General features: G+C 40.9%; 1 protein-coding gene across 1 annotated transcript in view; it reads left to right on the forward strand.

Annotated features, from left to right (window-relative positions):
* The first annotated feature begins 88 nt into the window (after positions 1 to 88).
* LOC102373566 (ankyrin repeat and sterile alpha motif domain-containing protein 1B) overlaps positions 89 to 20,257 on the forward strand; it is a 628,604-nt gene continuing 608,435 nt past the window's right edge. Inside the window, exon 1 of the mRNA XM_025204190.1 lies at positions 89 to 273. Coding sequence (XP_025059975.1) covers positions 140 to 273 — 134 coding nt within the window. The 5' untranslated portion in view covers positions 89 to 139. The remainder of the gene's footprint in view (positions 274 to 20,257) is intronic.

Raw genomic sequence — 20,257 nt, forward strand, 5'->3', positions numbered from 1 at the left:
CCGGCGCCCGCCGCCGCCGGGCCGGCCGGGGCTGCGGGCATCTCCCGCCTCGGCGCCAGGGCTCGAGGGGGGAGGTGAGAGGGGGGCTGCCACCGACCCTCGCCGCTGCGCGCTGGGGAGCGGGGCGCGCGGCCCCACCATGGGCAAGGACCAGGAGCTGCTGGAAGCCGCTCGCACGGGGAACGTGGCTCTGGTGGAGAAACTCCTGTCTGGGAGGAAAGGCGGGATCCTGGGCAGTGGATCCGGAGCTATTCCCTTATCCAGCTTGCTGAGGTAGGGGCATGATTCCCCCCAGCCCACCTGCTGGGGGACGTTCACCTCCATCCTCCTCCCCACCCTCCTCCCCATCCCTGCCGTCTTCATCCTGGCAGGCAGGCAGGCAGCCTGGTGGCTGTGGCTCCCCCCCCCTGCAGCGTGTCTGCGTTTCCAGCCCAAGGCTTTCATTACAGGGATGCAGGAATTTTGAATTTCTTGCCCTCACTGCGTCAGCAGGGACCTGTTCTTGCTCTGTGCCTAGCGCTGGTGCAGAACTTGGGTGTTTTATTGGGTGGCTTGAATGGGCACAATGGGATCATTGCAGCCCCTTTCGCATTACAATAGCCTCCTCTCGCCCAGTTGCCAGCGTGTCTGCGTTTCCAGCCCAAGGCTTTCATTACAGGGATGCAGGAATTTTGAATTTCTTGCCCTCACTGCGTCAGCAGGGACCTGTTCTTGCTCTGTGCCTAGCGCTGGTGCAGAACTTGGGTGTTTTATTGGGTGGCTTGAATGGGCACAATGGTATCATTGCAGCCCCTTTCGCATTACAATAGCCTCCTCTTCCAGGGATGGTATGTATATATGTATGTATTTATTTATTTATTTTTACCTCTGATCCAATGTTTAATGACAAAGAAGCTACTGGATGCTTGTCATTCTGTCTGAGGGGGGGAAAGCCACAGCTTCCCCTCACACCCTCTTGCATAGTTGCTACCCTCACTTACAAGAAGAAATGAACCGTGCCAGGGCAATGAGTCTATAAAATGAAGGAAGTGGACCTTCTCGGGAGAGGTCATCAACCCAGAGCAGGTGTAAAACTTGCGGAGCGGGCTAGGTGATAGCAGCGGTACTGTTAGGGTATCTGGATTTAGTTGAGGGGAATTGGGTTGCTGGCCATATCTGCTTGAAAATAGTCAACTTTAGGCATTAGTCATATCTCAGGCAATGTGCATCAGGGCTTTGATTTTTAAGTGTCATCTTGCTGTAGGTGAGAAAAGCATTTTCCCAAGCATTTATGGCAATTAACACTTTTTGAATAGGAGGAGGAGGTCCGCAGCACACAACCCAATACTAGAGATGCACAACCCTAGAAACAGCACAACAAGGCAGATTTAGTTCAAAAGAGTTTTAATTCAAACTTAAATGAATCATTAAATGTGTTCCACTGGAGGAAAGGAAGGAGGCTTGAAGAAACAGAAATTTTCTTAATAAAATGCAAGAAAGGTCGACTTGTTTGAGATTCTACTGCCAATACATCTCTATTTGCCAGGGCCCAGGTCACTATATTTTTGATATACTGCTTGTGATATTTTTTGTAGTAGGGATTGCAATATTCCTGTCAAAATTATGCTCATTTGAATTCTATTTTAACATTTTATGTTTTACTACCTTTGTTTCCTTAAAGTTTTTAGGGAAATAAACAATAGACACCAACACAGTTCACCAAAGTTATGTGATATGGGAGTTGGCACAGTACAATTCATTTTTCATTTAATTACAGGAATGTTAGCCAAAATCAAAATAAATTTCTACAATTGCCTTTGGTACTGCAATTGAATAGGCTCTTTAGCAAGCAATATGTCAGGTAATCTGTTGAATTTAAAAGATAAGCATCACTTATTAAAAAGTGATACATATTTCTTTGTAACATCATCATTTTACCAGGATGAAGTTCACTTCAGTAGAATGATTATCCATTTATAACCCAGTTTCACTGGGTGGATTTGTGAAGTTTTTTTGTTTTGAGTTGGTTTCAGTGTCTTGCTATTCTTTGCACTGTAAATGACAAGTCTTGTAAATCTCTGTAGGTAAGTATACATGTGTTTTTTCTGATTATAGAAAATAAGTACCTATATTAGTTCCATTTATTTTGTGGCTTGTATAATATACAAATTGATATGATATTGTACCCAGGTTAATGGGTCATGGTAGTGATTGATAGACGGAAGTTAAACACTCCATGCTGTCTAGATATGTTCTTGTTCTATGCTAGGCATTTCTTTAAGTGTAATGAAACAAGTATGTTGTCAAGATGCTGTTTCTTATAATGTTCTCAAAACAATGTAATAGACAGCTTTTCCAACTTTTTAAAACAAAGGAATAAATATAGAAAACATAAAATAACTTAAAAAATAAAAATACAAAAATACAGTATACAGTTATTTACAATGCCCTAAATTAAAAGAATACTATTATATTAGAAGACTGATTAAATAATTAAAATGATAAATGGACAGTTCAAAATGCACCATCTCTGGGCCCAGTTCTGCTGTCACTTACCGCTGGGAATAGGACTTTCCACAGTGAATGTAATACTGGCATTGATTTCACTAGGACTACTCATAGTAGTAAGCACCATGTCTGCCAGCAAATATTGCAGGATTCAGCCCTAAGTGCTTGAGATCTGTAATGTATTTTATGTAATGTATGTAATGCAGTTTTCTTTGGGCAAGTTGTAAGATTTAAATGGTACCAGTAATCATGCATACGTTGGATTAAATCCAGCACAGTTTGCAAAATTGAAGCAAACAGGGTTGGGCTCTATAAATTGATATAGCACATGTAAACAATGAAACATATTGAGATGGAGTCATAGTAGCATCTTGAGCCAACTTAGGAAAAGAGCAATACCGATATTATGAATCATGCCAGTGACTTTAGCAAAGTTGTAGAAGAGCACTACCATCACTATCAGGAAGTCTGAAGTTGATGGGGTTTCTGGAATTTGTATAATCAATGCTACGTGATGCAAGTTTGTTTGTGATTTTCTGCATACATCTAATCATACTGAAAAATATTTTAAAGAGGTGTCCTAGTGAGGAAGAAATGTATAGCTAAAATGTAGGAAAATACTTGTTCTTTTTTTCTTTTAGAAAGAAAATACTTTGGACTATATAATGCTTTCCAATCACTGAATTTCTCCAGAGTTTAACAGAATATGGCCACCTCTTCCACCTTTGAAGAGGTATATCATCTTTGTACCCACCTTAACCAGTGTAGGTGGGAGTCAGCATTAGGACCATATCTTCTTTGCCTATTTTGGCACTCTTTTTGGCATTAGTACTAGATCTGAAGAGTTCTTTTACTCCCATGGCACAAAGCCTGATTTTGTTTCTGACACCTGTATAGGGATTGTATAGTGACAGCCCATATTCCAATCACCCTCTTTTTTCCTTGAGTATGCATGTAAGTGCTGGGCACAACCTGACCCATACGGCTGAGCTCTGTTGTCCTGGTATAATTAGTATTCCTCTTCATGTCAGTGGAAATTTTGCCTGTACAAGGGTTGCACATGTAAATCAAGTTTATTATGCATATATTGATGAATAAATATCAGTTTTATTATGAATAAACTGTGGCTGAACTATGTCCTTAGATTTAATTTTTATTACATCATTTTCTTCTAATTCTCAAAAGTCTTGTATTTCATTCAGGGAAAAATAGGGGAGCCCTGTGGCTGATTATTTAAAAGTTGTAAATTTAAATAGATGCTAATTGCAAAATTTGTCATTTAGTAGTTAACGGACAAAGTTAAAAAGAAAATAACTTGAATTATGACCCCGAGTCAGAAAAGCATTCATATTTATACAGGGCACTTAAATCAGTGGTAAGCTTTAAATCCCACTGGGTGCGTCTACAAGAGATGCTCCTGCACAGTGGTTACTGCACATTTATTTAGTATTTGTATAATCAAGTACTAAATAAATACATAGTAACTAGAGTTACTGCGCAGTAGTGCCAATGAACACCTTTTTAGTCACACTAATATGCAGTAACCTAATAATACCATGCTGTAGTGTATTAGAATTGTCTGTGATGTGACGTGCTACTGCGCAGTATTGTTCAGCTAGTGTGCAGTTTGCATCTTATGTAGACGTGCCCACTGATGACTAAAGCACATGTTAAAAATTAAGCATGTAAGAGTTTGAAGTATATTAAGTGCTATGTGTGTAAAACTGGTATTTGTTCAATTGTGAGGGCACCTGCACCTAAATATTTATTATACTAGCTACTTAAGATAGCGGAACCTATTGATTCACCTAAGCAAAAGTTATGTGGGATAAACTGTAGTAGGCCATGTATTGACAGACAAGAATGCAAACTGTTCTCCTGAACTAAAAAAAAATGAGTTTCATTGTAGTGTGTTATGAATTATATAAAAGCACTGGAGCAGATCCCTATCATCCACTCTAGCCACTCTAAGTTTCTTTGATGGTATATAAAGGCACCTGCACATGTACAGTGAGTCAGTAATTACAGACTCAATTAATTGAGGCTGCTGGAGTGTGGTAAGTACGGTGCTTCAGCAGACTCTAGCATCACTTGTATCAGTGAGCCTGTGCTGAAAAATGGTGGCAAGGGCACTTTAACTAAAGCTCGTTCAATGAGCTTTAGTTAAAGTGCCCCTGCTGCCATTTTTCAGCATGGGGATGCTGGTATATGTGATGCTCTGGCCACTTTAATTTGAGCAATTTTTGGAGTCACTCTAATTAAAATGCTCCCCCTCCCCGCCTCAGAACACATGTATAAATGTCCTAAGGGCTTTAATATAATGGCCAGTTAGTGGCCTGAATTTCTCAGATGTGGAACTCCATAAATAGCCCTGTGCTGGTTCCCACAGGACCTGCAGGTACATTTCAGTGGTGAAGTTGGGATCTGACTTTGTAGCTTTGGGTAATCTGTGCTGTGCTAGACCCCATAGATATCATAAGAATGGGCTACAATAAATGAGCTACCTGGGCTTTTCTAATTTAAGATGGGATTAATTTTGTATCTTGAAAATACCTATAAAAGGGTCCAAAGGGGACGTATGGTATCTTTGCCCACCCTGCTCCTGTGGTACATCTTCTGGAAGGTCAGCATATAATCAGAATGTAAAGATTTTTCTTCCTGTTTGCAAAAGTAAACGTACTAAGATATATAAAAAGATTGTGGGCAAATGTAAATAATATGAACTTTTTATTTTTTTCAATCATCCTTATAATACTGCATCACAAAATTAAGCAAAACCCTGCCATTCACTTTGACAAATACAGTATTTAGTTCTGCTACCTAAAATCCTAAATTAAGCAACTGGAAACAGTAAGGTAGAAAAAGGTAAACCATTCCTAATAAAATCAGTGCATTTTTAAATTTTGATTTGGTAATAGAACCACCTTATTCAGCACATTTAGATAACAGTTATTTAATTGGAAAGTTATAAATTTAATTTTTCATATACTGCAGGAGGACACAAAAAGCTTGAAATATAAAATGCCATTGACATATGATTTCATCACATGCAGTGAAAAAATAAAACAAAATAGAAAATGCTTTACCTTACTAACAGAGCATAATATAGAGGCAAGGGGATCGTTTTGAATAAAATATGAATACTGAGCTCTTATAAACTTTTGCATTTCAAACAGAACTGTATTTTTAAATGACTAAGAACCAGATTTACCCATTCTCTATACTTCACAGAGTAGAAAGAGGACAGGAGGGACCCCTTTTTTCTCCCCCTTGCTAACTGCTCATATAGTGGGTTGCTGCATGATATGAGGGTACAACCTGTACAGAGCTGTTATTCCCTCCCTCCACCCCACATGAACATAAACCCCTCATTTCTCCAAAAGGGTGGGTAGGGAATGAATCGAACAACTCAACTCTTCTAATACCCCAAGGGATTCAACAGTGCAAATGTTCTGGTACAGGGACATCACATAGCATTAAGCATGGCACAGAGTGTTTCTCTTCCAGACCGTGGGAAAACTAGGCTGCAGATTATCAGTATCTGAGTCACAATCTGCCTCCTTGCCTGCTTCTAAGTCAGTGTCTTGCTTGTGGCAAAACCATAGCTTAGCCCCACAGCCCTGATCTTAGTGCTAAGAACTACATTAATGGAATCCTGTGTTTACATAAAACCCTAGGATTCTTTTCAACACAGCCTCTCAGCGCAAGATTTTTACTGTTTTGGAAGAGCACATGTTTCATAGCTTTAAACATTTTATAAGCAGTATTTTTAAAGGATTTTAAGAAAAATAATATTCACTTTTTAATTTAAATAATACATGGGTCCCAACATCAATAACAATGGCATTTTATCTTACTACTCATTTTCTTCTTGGTTATAAATTGTGTAAATTAAGAGGAGCAGGAGTTGTTACCTTAAAGCTGGATCAGTTTATGAAAAGCATTATATGACATGATTGCCAGTGATAGCAGGGGAGTGCATTCAGTGACCTGGGAGGTCCCTTTCAGTCCCGTGTTCCTATGTTACAAGTTATTTATATCATGCAATGGAAGTAAATAGAGAAATGGAGAAAGATTTGTTTCATATGAGATCAAGGGTACTATGTTGGCTGTTCAGTTAGACTGGGAAAATCCTTTTTCAATCCTTATCTTTACCTATGAAAATAACATTTTATTTACATGTGCTGTTTTTTATGTTGTTGCTCCAACATTCACTTGAAACATAATGTCTGAAAAGATGCCAAAATTATCTGCCTTTCGTGCCAAAAATAGTTTGAATCTTGTGGGACATGCATTTTATTTTCCCTTTTTTCAGTGCAAAATGCAAATTACTGTTCCAGGATTTGCCTTATACTACCCAGTACCATTGACAATTAATTGGATCTTTCCACACGTTCAAACTTTTTGACTTTTAAAGGCTGACTTTACGATTGAATTTTCTGGTTTTTGCACATTTCTTATGCTTTTTTGTTGCTGTTGTTAAATTGTTTCAGCCAAAGCCTAATGAAGATTTGTGTCTGGGCAGTTGAAAAGTATATAGAATGCATAAGTATCAATGGAGACAGGGAGCAGGGCATTTTGTAGACACTCTAGAAACAGGAGGGGAATAATGTGAGCCAGAAAGCAAGACCACGGAACCCAGTAGTGCCAGGAGCTCCACATATTTCTTGATTCCCAGCTTTGTAGTCAGCTTCTCACTGCATCCTCCAGCATACCTCACCTTGTTTATTCTCCAAGCTTATTTACTGTGGGATTTTCTGAAATCTGAAGGACCTAATGCAGGCCATAATGCCAAAGTAGATTCTACAAAAGTCCGAAACACCCAGTGCCTGAAGGAGAAATGGGGACCAGGAAATAAGGTATCAAATTCGAGAGGTGCTGACTAAGATAAAAAATAGTTTATGAACTCAGCGAAAGTCTGTAGAGAACAGGAACTGTACGAGGAAGTTAACCAAAAGAAACTTTTGAGAAGTTAGGCTATCTTGATGGAATCCTTCCGTATATAGAGGGGATCAGTTCAGCTGTCTGTATTAGACAATTAGATAGCGCTGGTGCTTTACTATGGTGTTTGTCACCTCTCCACATACTGGCATGTTGTAATGGTATTATAGAAGTAATGAGTTGTGCCATTTAATGTTTTTCCATCTGTTTCTTTTATCTAAAGTATTTTCCCTTCTCTTCCACCTTTGATCAGAGAAGTTCTATTACCAGAAGAGAGGATTACACCACCTGTATCCTCTCTAGATATAGATGATCATTCTGCCAATTATTGAGTGGGAGCAAAGTGTTGACTCTGTTACTTCCTGCCATAAGATTGTTTACAACCCCTTTGCAGACTGTAAAGATAATGTTGCTGCATACCCCCTATGGGTACAGGGAAACATAACACTTAGAATGGTTTAAATTTGGTTTAAACTGCAAGTCTCCAGAGGGACAAGTCAGTTTAGAACAATTTAAACCTCCTGAACTGCTTCAAAAGTATACTTGGGTAATGAAGTATTATTTTGAACCAGTTCAGTTATGTGAGGACACCAAGCTTTCCATGCTTAGTGTCTGGTTGACTCTCCAGGCATCCCACATCACACTACTTCTTACCCCCATCCTTCACCCCAGCCCCTGCAGGGTAACTGCCTTTTCTGGTATACAGCCTGAACTCTACTGCCCCAACTTCTGTTGTCTGCACTTACCATCAGTGTTTCTGGCTTGGGGTTCTTTTAAAGAGCTGATCAGATCAATTTTTTCCCACTGGTGGTAACTAACCAGTAGGATGGCCACCATAGAGGACGTTCCAGTTTTCTGCTACTCTGTCCTTTATCAATACGCAACCCAATGCCTTTATGTCCTCTGTTTTTCTCTTGTCTGTCTCCTATGATGGCCACCCTCCTGACCAGGGTTCCATGCATTTTAGGCTTAGGTGGGGTAGGAGGTGGCTAGGTGTGGAGGTAGGGGCTGTCTGGATCCCTGCTTCTGTGTGTTTAGGAGCTTGAGGCTACCCAAGGAGTCCACAGCCACCAAAGGAAAGAAATTGATGAGATCTGTAAAAGTATCAGAGAGCTGTGCCCTGAGCCCCAAGTCCCCAGACACACAGAAGCAGGGGTCCGGCCAGCCTCTGCCCCATCTGGCCATTCCTCCACCCCCAAATCAGGCTGGGGTGCACCAAACTCTGGTCATTTCTAGGAACTGAAGTAAACTGATGAATGGCTTAGGGGAAAGTGATTTTTAAAAACCTCAAAAGCTCTGGCAGCTCAGAAGGACTCAGCTCTCAGAAGCAGGGTTCTAGGCAGCTTCCCCTCCCACCTTACACACACATGCCTAGGTGCAAAATGCAAGAATGGGTCTTTACTGAACTCTGTCAGTGAGAAGGGGGAGCAGAAAATTGCGATTTGGCTGGGTGCTCATTACCCACTCCCCTGGTGGCAGTTTGACAGCACTGCAAGCCTGAAAGACAATTGTATTTAGAACCCGTAGCAGTGTACACGTGGACACCCCCGATCCGAGGCAATTGTGAACCAGTTTCTAATCAGTGACACTTGGAACTGTTCAAGTTTTTCCATACTCAAAGAGTAGATTGTACTTTGAGAAGAGAATTTTGACAAGCAGGGAAAAAGAATGGGAGACATCTCTGCAGAAGTTCAGTAGCATCTGCGCTCTGTTGCTACTTTAGGGATCCCACTGAGACACAGCTACAACTTGCAAGGGTGGAGGCCTAGCGCCTTAAATATAGGGGCATGTAGCAAATTCAGTTTCCTATGTTGCAGTGGATTAAGAAAACCATCAATGGGTTAGCACATATATAGTTTCTCATGCCACCAATTCATGCTAACCAATAGTGTTGCCCCCTGCAAATTAACCAGAGGGGGAATGATAATTGCTTTAATTATCTCTGATATCACAGTGACTACTTGAGAGTGACCTGAGCTGTGGACCTGGCATTGATTAACATCACAACAATTAGGTGTACAACAATTGTTGATAACTTTGCTTAATTTGCAATTTAATTTCTTCAAACCTGAACTGTATGTGAGTGTTTGTTGTGCTAACTCTTTAATGGGTTAGTGAAGATATTTTACTAGTTAAAATTAGCTGAAAAAAATGGAAAAAACAGAACAAAATATAAAATTTCCAAAACAACGACTCACCAAAACCCAAATCCTAGGAAAAAACATCTAATCCATCCTGAATTAATTTTCACTAAAGGTAATTAGCAGATGAACTCTCAAATCCAAAACAAATTCAGATTGCTCCCAAATGTTGTGTTGTGAAACTGGTGAGATGCACTGAAAGGGCATATACATTTGAGATTTAACCCTTGCTTAAATGAACAGTTCAATGTTACGTTAACTGTGAAGTTGTTCAAATGTCTCCATAATAAAGCTCTACTGTGTCATGGGTACTAAGCATGACTGCTTTATACCGTTGGAAGATAATCATATTAATTTCTAGCTCTGCACTGATGAACCTTATAATTATATTATTCGGATTACCATCTTGCTTTTTCCTCTACCACTTCAATTTTGATATGATTTTAACAGCTCGTTATATCTGATGACCCACTAGAATTGGTGATTAATATAGCTTCATACCATTTGAAAGCTGGTATAAGCATTGTTTTCTAGTTCTAATTGAGATAGCAAGGGCTAAAATGGGTCACAGCTGAAAACATAAAGAATGATTTGCTTTTTTAAGTTCTATTACCTCATGACTTGCAAAGTCAAAAATATTATGATGGGCCAAAATAAATGTTTTTAGGAACTACGTACCTTCCCAAGCGGCAAATGATGCAAAAGAGAAGAATGGATCCTTGCTTTTAAACATGCCTATGCAGTTTCGCTTTAGCATCAAAGTTCCACTTGATATGAGCGTTGAAGGAAGAAGCCATTGGGGAACTGGTTACAGTTGTGGGCTAATATGTATTGCCTTGATTTTGGCACAAGTTGAGTCATCCTAAGAACTGCTTTAATTTATGTCATTGGCATAGAGACTCGAAGAGAGTTCTGTCACGTTCCTTTCCTACTCCAGCCTGCATGCTATACCTGCTTTGAAGTGGGGTGGCTAGTAGAGACATGGTTCTTTGAGTAGATGAGGTATCTTTTATTAGATCAACTGGGTATTTGGAAAAAAGTTCTTAGGAAGCTTTCGGGCACAGTCACCCGTCTTCAGGCATAGAAGGTCTCTGATGTTCTGAGACTCCAAGAAATGAGAGAAGCTAAAAGCGTGGCAGAATGTCAGTGAAAATGTAAAGAGGTAGAAATTAGAAAGACAAAAGGTAAAGCAGAAAGGGGAGGGGGAAGAGAGGAGGGGAAAAAAGGCTAAAGGGAAACATTACAGTGATAGAATACAAGGTGGAAAAGAGGCTAAGTGTGAAAAAGAAAATAGAGCTTCTCTCATTCCTGTTTTCCTGATCTCCAAGTGTGAGAAGATGCAGTGAAAATATAAATAGGTAGAAAAGAGAAACAAAAGGTAAAGCTAGTGGAGGGCATTTACACAAGCAGAGAGTTCCCCTTTGCCAGGGAAATTCTCTGCTTACTGTTACAATTCTCACACCCTAATTATTTTATTATTTCAAGATAAAATATTTTGACTACTTTTTATATTGAAAATACAATGTTAATTCTTGCCTATTGGTATGGAATTTTGCATGCATGTAGATTCTGTTGAGAACAGAGTGCATTTTATTTGAACTTTATAGCCTTTATTTGACAGACTTTGTATTACTTTTTAATTTCTTTTCCCTTATTGCAGTGTTCTCAACTAGTTTATTTTGCTTTCGGGGAATAATATAGACACACTCCTGTACTTAAGTTAACAACTGTGAATTTCTATTATTATTACTAATACTACTAAATAATTATGTTTTTTCTAATATACATACCAAAGGTTCTATACCTTCTAATTCTGTGAGATTGTACTTTTATTAAAGTAGTTGCTACGCATTTTCCCATCCATTATACATGAATTTTCTAAGACAAAAAAAGACAAGCAATATAAAAATTTCCATATGTAAAACATTCAAGGTCTGGGCAAGAAAAGAACAGGTAGGATAACAGAAGTTTGAATTATATGCTAGTATGTATAAAATATTAACTATTTTTATAGTCAAGTTAAAGAAAATGGAACTTGGGTAAAACATTTCTTCAATTTTTAGTTTTTTCCCCATTATTTATTAATCCTAGGAACCAGCGATGAAGAGCCCATAATCCACCAGATCAAGATGCACAGTTAATCACTAGTCAACCCAGTTAACGTGAAACACACATTGCAGATTTGTATAGTTTTCAAAGAGTACAGGATGCCTAGGATGTATCATGTTAGCAGTTGCATTGCATAGCCTAAATCCGGGGGGATTCCCCGGATATCAAGTGGAACTTTGATGTGGAACCCCCATATGATGTGGAACGTGCTATGGGGGTTTCCACATTTTTCTTATTGCATACCCCCTTCCAGATTTCCAGGTTCCCACATACCCCTATCACCGTACTTTTGATATATTAGCTCCTTAAATGTCAATTATTGTTATAATGAAAATTCAATCTGCCATTACACAATTTCTCCCGCATATCCCCCCAGAGGTGTCTTGCATACCCCCAGGAGTAGGCATATCACAGTTTGGCATTAATGTAAGAGTTGCAAGAGTCCCCAGTCTTACTTTTAGAACCTAAGGGTGTTTTTACACATGCTCCGGAGGTAGAAGGGGGGTGCTTTAATTAGAGCAACTCTGAGAGCTGTTCTAATTAAAGTGCCCTCAGCATTTTATGCATCAGCATCGCCATTCTTCAGAATGGCAGTGGGGGGTGCTTTAACTAAAGCTCATTGAACAAACTTTAGTTAAAGCACCCCTGCCACCATTTTGAAGTGCGGAGACACTAACATACAAGACATGGAGGCTGGCTGGAGCATGCTGATTACTATGCTCCAGCAGATTCGACTAATTGAGTACTGTAATTGAGTGCTGTAAAAAAAAACGTGCTGTAATTACAGTGCTTCGGAGCAGCTTCCCTGCACGTGTACAGGTACCCAAAGAATTTGTGACATTAAAGATGACAATACCACTCCTTTGCATCAGGTCCCTTTAATTGCTTTAAAAATTTCTTTTCCACTTCTTACCTTACTTGTGGGAGCTTTACATGCTCATAACCGTCCTTGTTGGCTGCCCCTCTGTACGAGGATGACAGTCTTCCAGTAAGTGGGGAAGTCATTGGTGAGTCTGCTGATGAGTGTGAAGGCCAATTGAGATCTGCATGTTCAGCTACAGACTTGGCAGATAGTTTTGTGAGGAAAGTTTTGTGACACCTGGTGATGTCAGATAACAGTTCTTTCCCTTTTGTTTCTCTCATCTATCTGCCTCCAGAGGGAGGAGGGCTAATAGGAAAGGAGGTTTTTTTTAGCTGATTGGCTGTCTTCAAGGATGTAGTGGAAGTCTGTTTGCTCCTGTTCTCCAAAGGAAAGGCTTTACAAACTCTTTCTCCTATTGTGCCCTTCTGCTTCAGAAGTCCTATAGCAACAGCAGCTACCATAATACCTGCCTTGTCCTAAACTGGGACAATGTTTTGGGTCCTTATGAACTTCATGTTACTTACCTTTTGTGCTGGAAAGAAATCTTCCTTTACTGACAGACTGTCTTGAATGGTATAGGCTTTTTCGTATTCTCTGTGGCCAAGAGGCTGCTGTGTAGGTTAGGTTATGAACTGTTCCTGTTGTTCATATTGTTCGATAGGTGTTCTAGTTCCCTGATAAACTAAAATTGGAAGCATCCCCTAAAGAAAGGGGGAAAGATATTGTTTTTCTCTAGACACATTTATTGTACAACAATGCAAGTTATATACGATCTGAGAATTTATTGTAGAAATGAAAGATAAAGAGAAAACACTGGAAACATGAGCCCCAGGATCTCAATTAAATCTCTGTTATAGTTTCCTCAATAATGTTACTTACACTTATTTTTAGTTTTCTATTTTCCCAAATAATTATTTATCTACTTCCATATCCTGCTTGTCATCCCTGTTGCTAATTTGTCAGATTATGCATGTAAATAATTTGCAATCACTTGTATTATGCATATGTACTGCAGAGTATGCCATATATAATCAAATGACCAAATGATCTAGCAAGAATCTTTTCACATAACATGGATAAGTAACATTTTAAAAAAATATAAATGTATAAGTAGATTGCCATATAATATATATGTATATAATCTCAATTTACTTTTGTGTCTGTTATAAGAAGGTTTTCATTATATGCCTGTGCAAGGAACTAAGTCTCTCTTGTATTTGGATTACCCTGATCTTGAGTTCATAAAGGATAGGAGCAAGTGAACAGGTCAGCATGTTGTAAGTAGGAAGCAGAGATTTGTTATGTAAAGATGAAACCTTGGCACTTCCCACCCACCAGTATCCTTGCTAGAGTAACCAAGCCAATGTGTGACTGGAAGTAACATTATTGAGGAAACTATAAAGAGTGAGGAGAAAAAGAAATAGCAGGACATATTTTACTGCTGCTGTAGGCCAAATTAAATTACAAAAAAAAGGAAGCAAGGGAGGAATTGTGACTCAGAAGTGTTACTGTCTGAAGGTATAGACGCACATAATACTTAAACCAGTTTAAATGTAGTTTCAACCTGAAGCAGACAGATGTACAGACCTGTTAAACTGATTTAAAGCTACCTGGAACAGTTTAAAAGTGTATCTGGAAAATCAAGTAATCTTGAATTTGTTCACTGTGAACTGGATGGGTACATATGGAGACCATAAGTGGATACTCTGGTATACAAACAGAACTCTGCATTCCCTTTTTTCTCCTTCTGCTAGCACTTTTTAATCAATGAGCTCAGTAAAAACTAGCTTTTTAATAACCAGCTGTACCCTTATTCCTAACTTGATTGCTCTGGCCCCAGACACTGGACACACAGAAGCATTGATTAAAGAATGTCTCCACCACCCCAGCCAGGCAAGCACACTGCAGAGTTTGGTCAAGGGAAGGCTTGCAACAGGGTACTTCTAGCCCCTGTTACTTCAAAGAGGGAGTGTAGGCAGTATTGTGCGATTGCAAGTTTGCAGATGGCTGAATTGGTGCCAACTGCAGAGACCAGCAGTAGAAGGGAGTTACTTAGGAATCATAGCTCCAAGGCAGTAATAAGCTACAGCCACTTACCTGGAGCAACAGGAATAGGATAAGGTTCTAAACTCCAGGCATCTATTTAAGTGGTTAGTGTGGCAAAGTTGCTGGGATAATGAGAAACCTCTGGACTAATTTAAAAGCATTAGGGTCATCTGACTGGAAGGGTATGGAGCCCAGGGCTCTATAAGTCTGATGTATGTGTTGGAGAGGGCATTTGGGCTTAGGATACAGTAGAGAGAGTTTCCTGGCACTTGCTGCAGAGCTGCCCCTGGCAGCTTTGGAGAAGGAGTGAGAGGTGAGCCTGTAAGTGTGTTCAAAGGGGATTGAGGCTGCAGGGCTGGTGTCAGACAGCAGACAAGAAGCCCAAGAGGAGGAAGCTGGATGGAACTGAGGTGGCGATCCTTAGGGAAAGGCAAACTCTGGGCTATGGGTAGAGGAAGGGAGGGCCCTGCCAGCCTATGGCTGACAGTAGGAGAGAGTCTAGGGAAGGGCAAATCCCAGGTCAGATAAACATTGAGGTGGCAGGAATGAGCTATGGGGTGGCTAATAAGGAGTGAGTGAATAGAAGACCCTAGGGGTGTCTTGTGGAATGTGCTGGTGGGAGCTACATTATATAGAACTGAAGGTAGTCGATGGTGGGGGTGTGAGCACAGGGGTTACCTTGGAGCAGTGATTCTCAATCAGGATGCTACCAAATCCTTGGAAGGATGCTGCAAGACATGTGAGGAGATAAGTAGCTAAATGCTAGGGCTGTGCGAAGCTTCGGGTGCTGATTTGATTTGGAGGAGATTCAGCTGAATTTGGCAGCCGACTCTCTGAATCCGAATTGAATCAGGAGACCAGTAAAACGGTTGGAATTGATTTGAAGCAGTCTCCACTCACCACTGCAGGGAGTTGGATCCAGACTCCATGCCAGTAAGTGGGGGGCTGGGGGGGGGGAGAGGGGACCATGGGGGGATCCTTGCCAGGCCCCATGCAGCCCCAGCTCCTGGCTCTTTGAAAAAAGAAAAAAAACTACCCCCAGTCAGTGGCTGCTGCCAGGCGGGGGAGGCAATCTCTGCTGCCCCCCACTGCCCCATTCTGTGTGGTGGGGCTCTGCCATGAGCCCCTGTCCCCTGCCTACTCTCCCAGCCCCTCCCCATGGCTGCTGTGCCTGGTCCCAGCTCCAGGTTCTTCTTCTTTTTTAAATGCTCCGCACTCACTGGCTGCTACAGCAGTCGTCAGGGCTTCTGGCAACTCATGACAGAGCCCCCCATGCAGTGCAGGGCAGTGGGAGGCAGCGGGGATTGCCCCCCTGCCTGGCAGCAGTTGCTGAGTACGGGGCTTTTTTTTTAATGAGCCAGGAGGCTGGGGCCGGGTGGGGCAGCCACTGACGGGGCTTTGAGTAGGTAGGGGATGGGGCCTGTTTGATTCCGAGATTTGGCCGAATCTGAATCCTAAGCGAATACTAACCACTTGGCACAGGCCTACTAAATGCATTCTCAGGCTAGTCCCTCTCTGAACATTCCCCCATGCCCAGCTCCTCTGCAATAGGGTAAGTACTGTAATATACAAATTACGTTTTGAAATGGAGTGCCACTCAATTCACAAAAGTTATGGAGAGGTGCCTCAAGTCCAAAAAGGTTGAGAATCATTGCTCCAGAGTGAGAGTTAGGGGTCTGGTGAAACTGAGGTAGGGCTAACAAGGAGCCCATCACATTGCTCAAAGGGGAAGCATGCCCTGGAGAAATGGTAGTGGGGAGGAGGCATGCCCTGGAGGACTGTGCTGGGGGCAGATAGTCCTGGAGGACTGTTCCAAGGGGAAAAGTACCTTTTAAAGAGACTGTTCTGGCTTTCAAAGGCAGCCTCCCAAATTCATCATAACATTGAACATTTAAGGCACAGCAAGTAGGAAACAGGCGGTACTATAGGGGCCAGAGAGTGCAGCAGGTGGATCTGACCACCAGGGTGTATCTGGCTCTGGGGTTGGAGCCTTGTGCCTGCTACAAGGCTGCTCAACCTTATTAAACCCACTTTTAGGAGAGAATGGAAACCAGAAAAGTGAATATGGCTCATGCCACAGGTCACCCCATAGGACCTCCACCCAACGTGTTGGGTGCAAGCATTCCTCCCTGCCACTTGTCCACTGTGTATGCTGGGTTAGTTGCTCACTTCCATCCCTTAGTGTTGGCACCACAGCACTTCATCTAAAATATAACTCTTCTACCTGGAGTAATAGGGCACATGTAGACCTGCAACAACTGTGAACTAGTTTCCAATCACTGACATTTTGGAATGGTTCAATTGTTATGTGCATCAACACCCTGAGTTGCACATCGCGTAAGACTACACACAATGGGTGTAGCTTCTGTAGCATTTCTTAGGGCTGTGCTTAAAATCAGACTAGTCTTATAATCTTACATAATATTTCAAACAATTTTTTATGTATTATGGATGGGGCATTACTATGTCTGTTAGCTAAGTTGCCTGACATTTCCCATTTTAAAGACCCTGTTTTCAGTTGCTTATCACTTTGCTAACCGTTAACCTTCTAGGCTCAAATTTTCAATGTCAGCTATTTGTTTTCAGCAAACTTTTTTTCTTTTGAAAAAAATCAGCCAAAATTAGTTCAGTTGTTTCTCAGAAATAAGCTAGAAAAACACATTATTTTGACCATATTGAAAAAATTTGGGCAACTGTGTTTTGAGGAGCAATAGTGCTGTTTACATTTGGAACAGGCACCTGAAGCGCTGCAGAGATGTACTTTGTTTCTCTTATGAAAACCCGTCAAAACTTGGTTAAATTATAAATATTTGAAAAGTCTTAGTTCTATAATTGCTACATCTATAGCTCGGGGATGAACATTTTTCCTGCATTTGGAGTTCTGGACTTTTGTGCGCTGTGCCAGGTTCAGGAATGTGATCTGAGAGAAGGCAACCTATCATTGCTAGGCTTTGCTGGATCCAGCCATCATGAAGAAGGAAACTGCCTGATTTGAATGTAGAAGAGATAAGGAAGAAACTGTCTGATATGAGCGTAGGAGTGCAAGAGCTAAACCTGCGAGAATGTAGGCAGAGTAGACTGAGACAGGAGAGACTGGAACTGAAGCAAGAGGGGAAATGATACTTGGATTTGGGGTGGAAAAGGGGCAGTAATACGGGGAGCTGTGAGAGGTGGACATTGGCCAGTCAAGGAAACTGGATGTTTGGAAGGGGAGTGGCCTGGGAATCAGTAGGTTGTATGGGTATGCTAAGTTTGAATGAGGTGCTGAGGAGATTGTGTCTGGAGGGGTAAGCAAACTGAGCATGAAAATTAGTGGCACAGAGAAAGGAGGAGAAAGAACTGATAAGGGACCACGGTGGGCTGAAGGGACCACGGTGGGCTGAGAGATTTGGAACGGTTTAAGCAAAGAATCTGAAATAAAGAGCTGGAAGAAGGACTTTGGAAAGGGAGCCTAGAAACAGACTGGGACTAGGACCCAGTGGAGAAAGAGGAATATGGGGAGTTTAATGGAAGCCAGAAACAGATTTGATAAGAGGTCTAGAAAACCTGGAACTGGCTGAAAAAAGAGTGGAATAAACTGTCAGGAAAGGAGGTTGGACAAAAAGCGTAGGAAGGGAAATATGGAATCAGAACCAGTGGGGAAGAGGAATGTGATCAAAGGTTTGAGAATGTGATGAGGCTCAGTTGGAAGAGAGATTAAATGAGGAACTTGGAAGAGAAGGACTGGAACTGGTTGGACAAGGAGACAGGACAAAAATCTTGGGAGTAGGGGACTGGAAAAAACTGGGGAAGGAGGCTGGGACTGGAGTTCACAGATGAAATTAGGATTTACTGAGCAAGGAGAATAGGACTCAGATGAAAAGCCAGAGCAGCCAAATGTAACTGGTCAGGGGAAAATAGCAGACTCAAATGAAAAGCCAGGGTTGGGGAAGAGACATGACTAGGGCAGGTGGGAGGTTGATAGAGATTACCCAAGCATGAGTTTTTGGCCTGAGTAGACAGAAGAGTCTGTGCCCACTCTTCCTCATAGCCTAAAATGGAACCTGAGATTCCTGAATGTCACCATTCCTCCGCTGTCTGTAAATACTTGTGAAATCCACTTTAAATTTTCTTATCCCCTTCTAGTGCTGGCACATGTAGAGAATGACAATTTAGTAGTTTTATCGCATGCTTCATTAGTTCAACTGAAAGAGGTCCCTACAATAGATACGTAAAGGTTGCAACTCTACGGGTGAAGTGCGCTGTCAGTGTGATGCCACATTTTGGAATTTCTGGTTTTCGCCTTTCTTTTTTTTAAAGTCAAGAAAATTAGAACCATGTAAAAACATTATTATGGTAGAAAAGTGAATCATTCAAAAGATAGGAAATGCCAAAATCAAGATTTACCTGTGCAATGGTAATTTAGTCCTCTTGTATATTTACATAGTGAGTCCATGTACTATACATGATGATGTATAGTATTTTCCACAGGACTGCTGCCTCATTCAGTGTCCAAGACAGAGAATACTTTCTTAAAGGGAAGATAGTCTCTATATATGTTTTTTTTTCTTATTGCTCAGCATTTAGTCCTAAGCACTATTTATAGCAAACCATTCAAGTTTACTTTGAAGACAGAATGATTAATTTCCTCATGAGCTTTTCATGGTGCTCATCACTATAGCATCTAAGTGTATCACAAACATTAATGAATTTATTTTCACAATACAACTGAGTGGAGGGATTATTATCCACTATTAATAGATTGGGATTGGAGGCACAGTGACATTAAAGTAAAAAATATCTGCTGATATTGGATATCTAGTTTGAGATTATGCATAGCTCATAGAATTTAGCATGATAAAGTATTTTGGATGCTTAAAGTGTAGTTCCCAAAAGAACATTCTGGTACACATTTGGAACTTCATATAATTTATGACTAGCGTACTTCTTTGCCTTTAGTCCAACTCTGTGTAAACCAAGGAGAGTTTGGAGCTGCTGGTGATGAGAATACTAAAGGATATTCCTTTCGATATTTTTTGACAAATAAACCAGATTTCTGTTCTGTCTGAGAAAGCTAAGGTAAGGATAGGAAAAAACAGGCTCTGCTTGTCACCGCTGAAGGTCATTTACAAAAATAGAAATGAAACAGATAGAAAGAGGGAGAGGGGCTCTTTTCTCTTCTGTTTGTGAAGGGAAAGAAGGTAGTTATTCTCTAGAACTAGCCCAGCAGTAGACATAGGTAGATCAAGGCAAGTAGAAGAACTGCAACCCTTCTTAACTCAATAATGGGTAATTGTACTCAGGAATTACTGAATGGTTAAGATCAACTTTGCAAGGGGCCAGGTGGGGCCTGATCACGCACACTGGTCAAAGGGGTATCTCCTGTAACACTACACCCATGGCACCTGGCTTATCTAGGTTTAAGGGATCAAACCCCACACACCTCAGTTACCAAAAGATGATTGGGAGGAGTTGTCGATAAATACTCTGTCTTGACTGTATCATTGTAATGGTGACTCTACATAAAGTAAGTTATACTGAGGATTATCAAAATGCACAAAAAAGGTGGCTTCAGATTGAGGAAAAAATATAAGAGCCCTTCAATCTGCCTTGGCATGACCCTCTTTGGAGTCCAGGGAATTAATTTGGGGCAGAAAATGCAAGCCTGTGAAACAGATCAATAAACTTCAGC

The sequence above is a fragment of the Alligator sinensis genome, unplaced genomic scaffold (genome assembly GCF_000455745.1).
Source record: "Alligator sinensis unplaced genomic scaffold, ASM45574v1 scaffold154_1, whole genome shotgun sequence".
Taxonomy (NCBI): domain Eukaryota; kingdom Metazoa; phylum Chordata; order Crocodylia; family Alligatoridae; genus Alligator; species Alligator sinensis.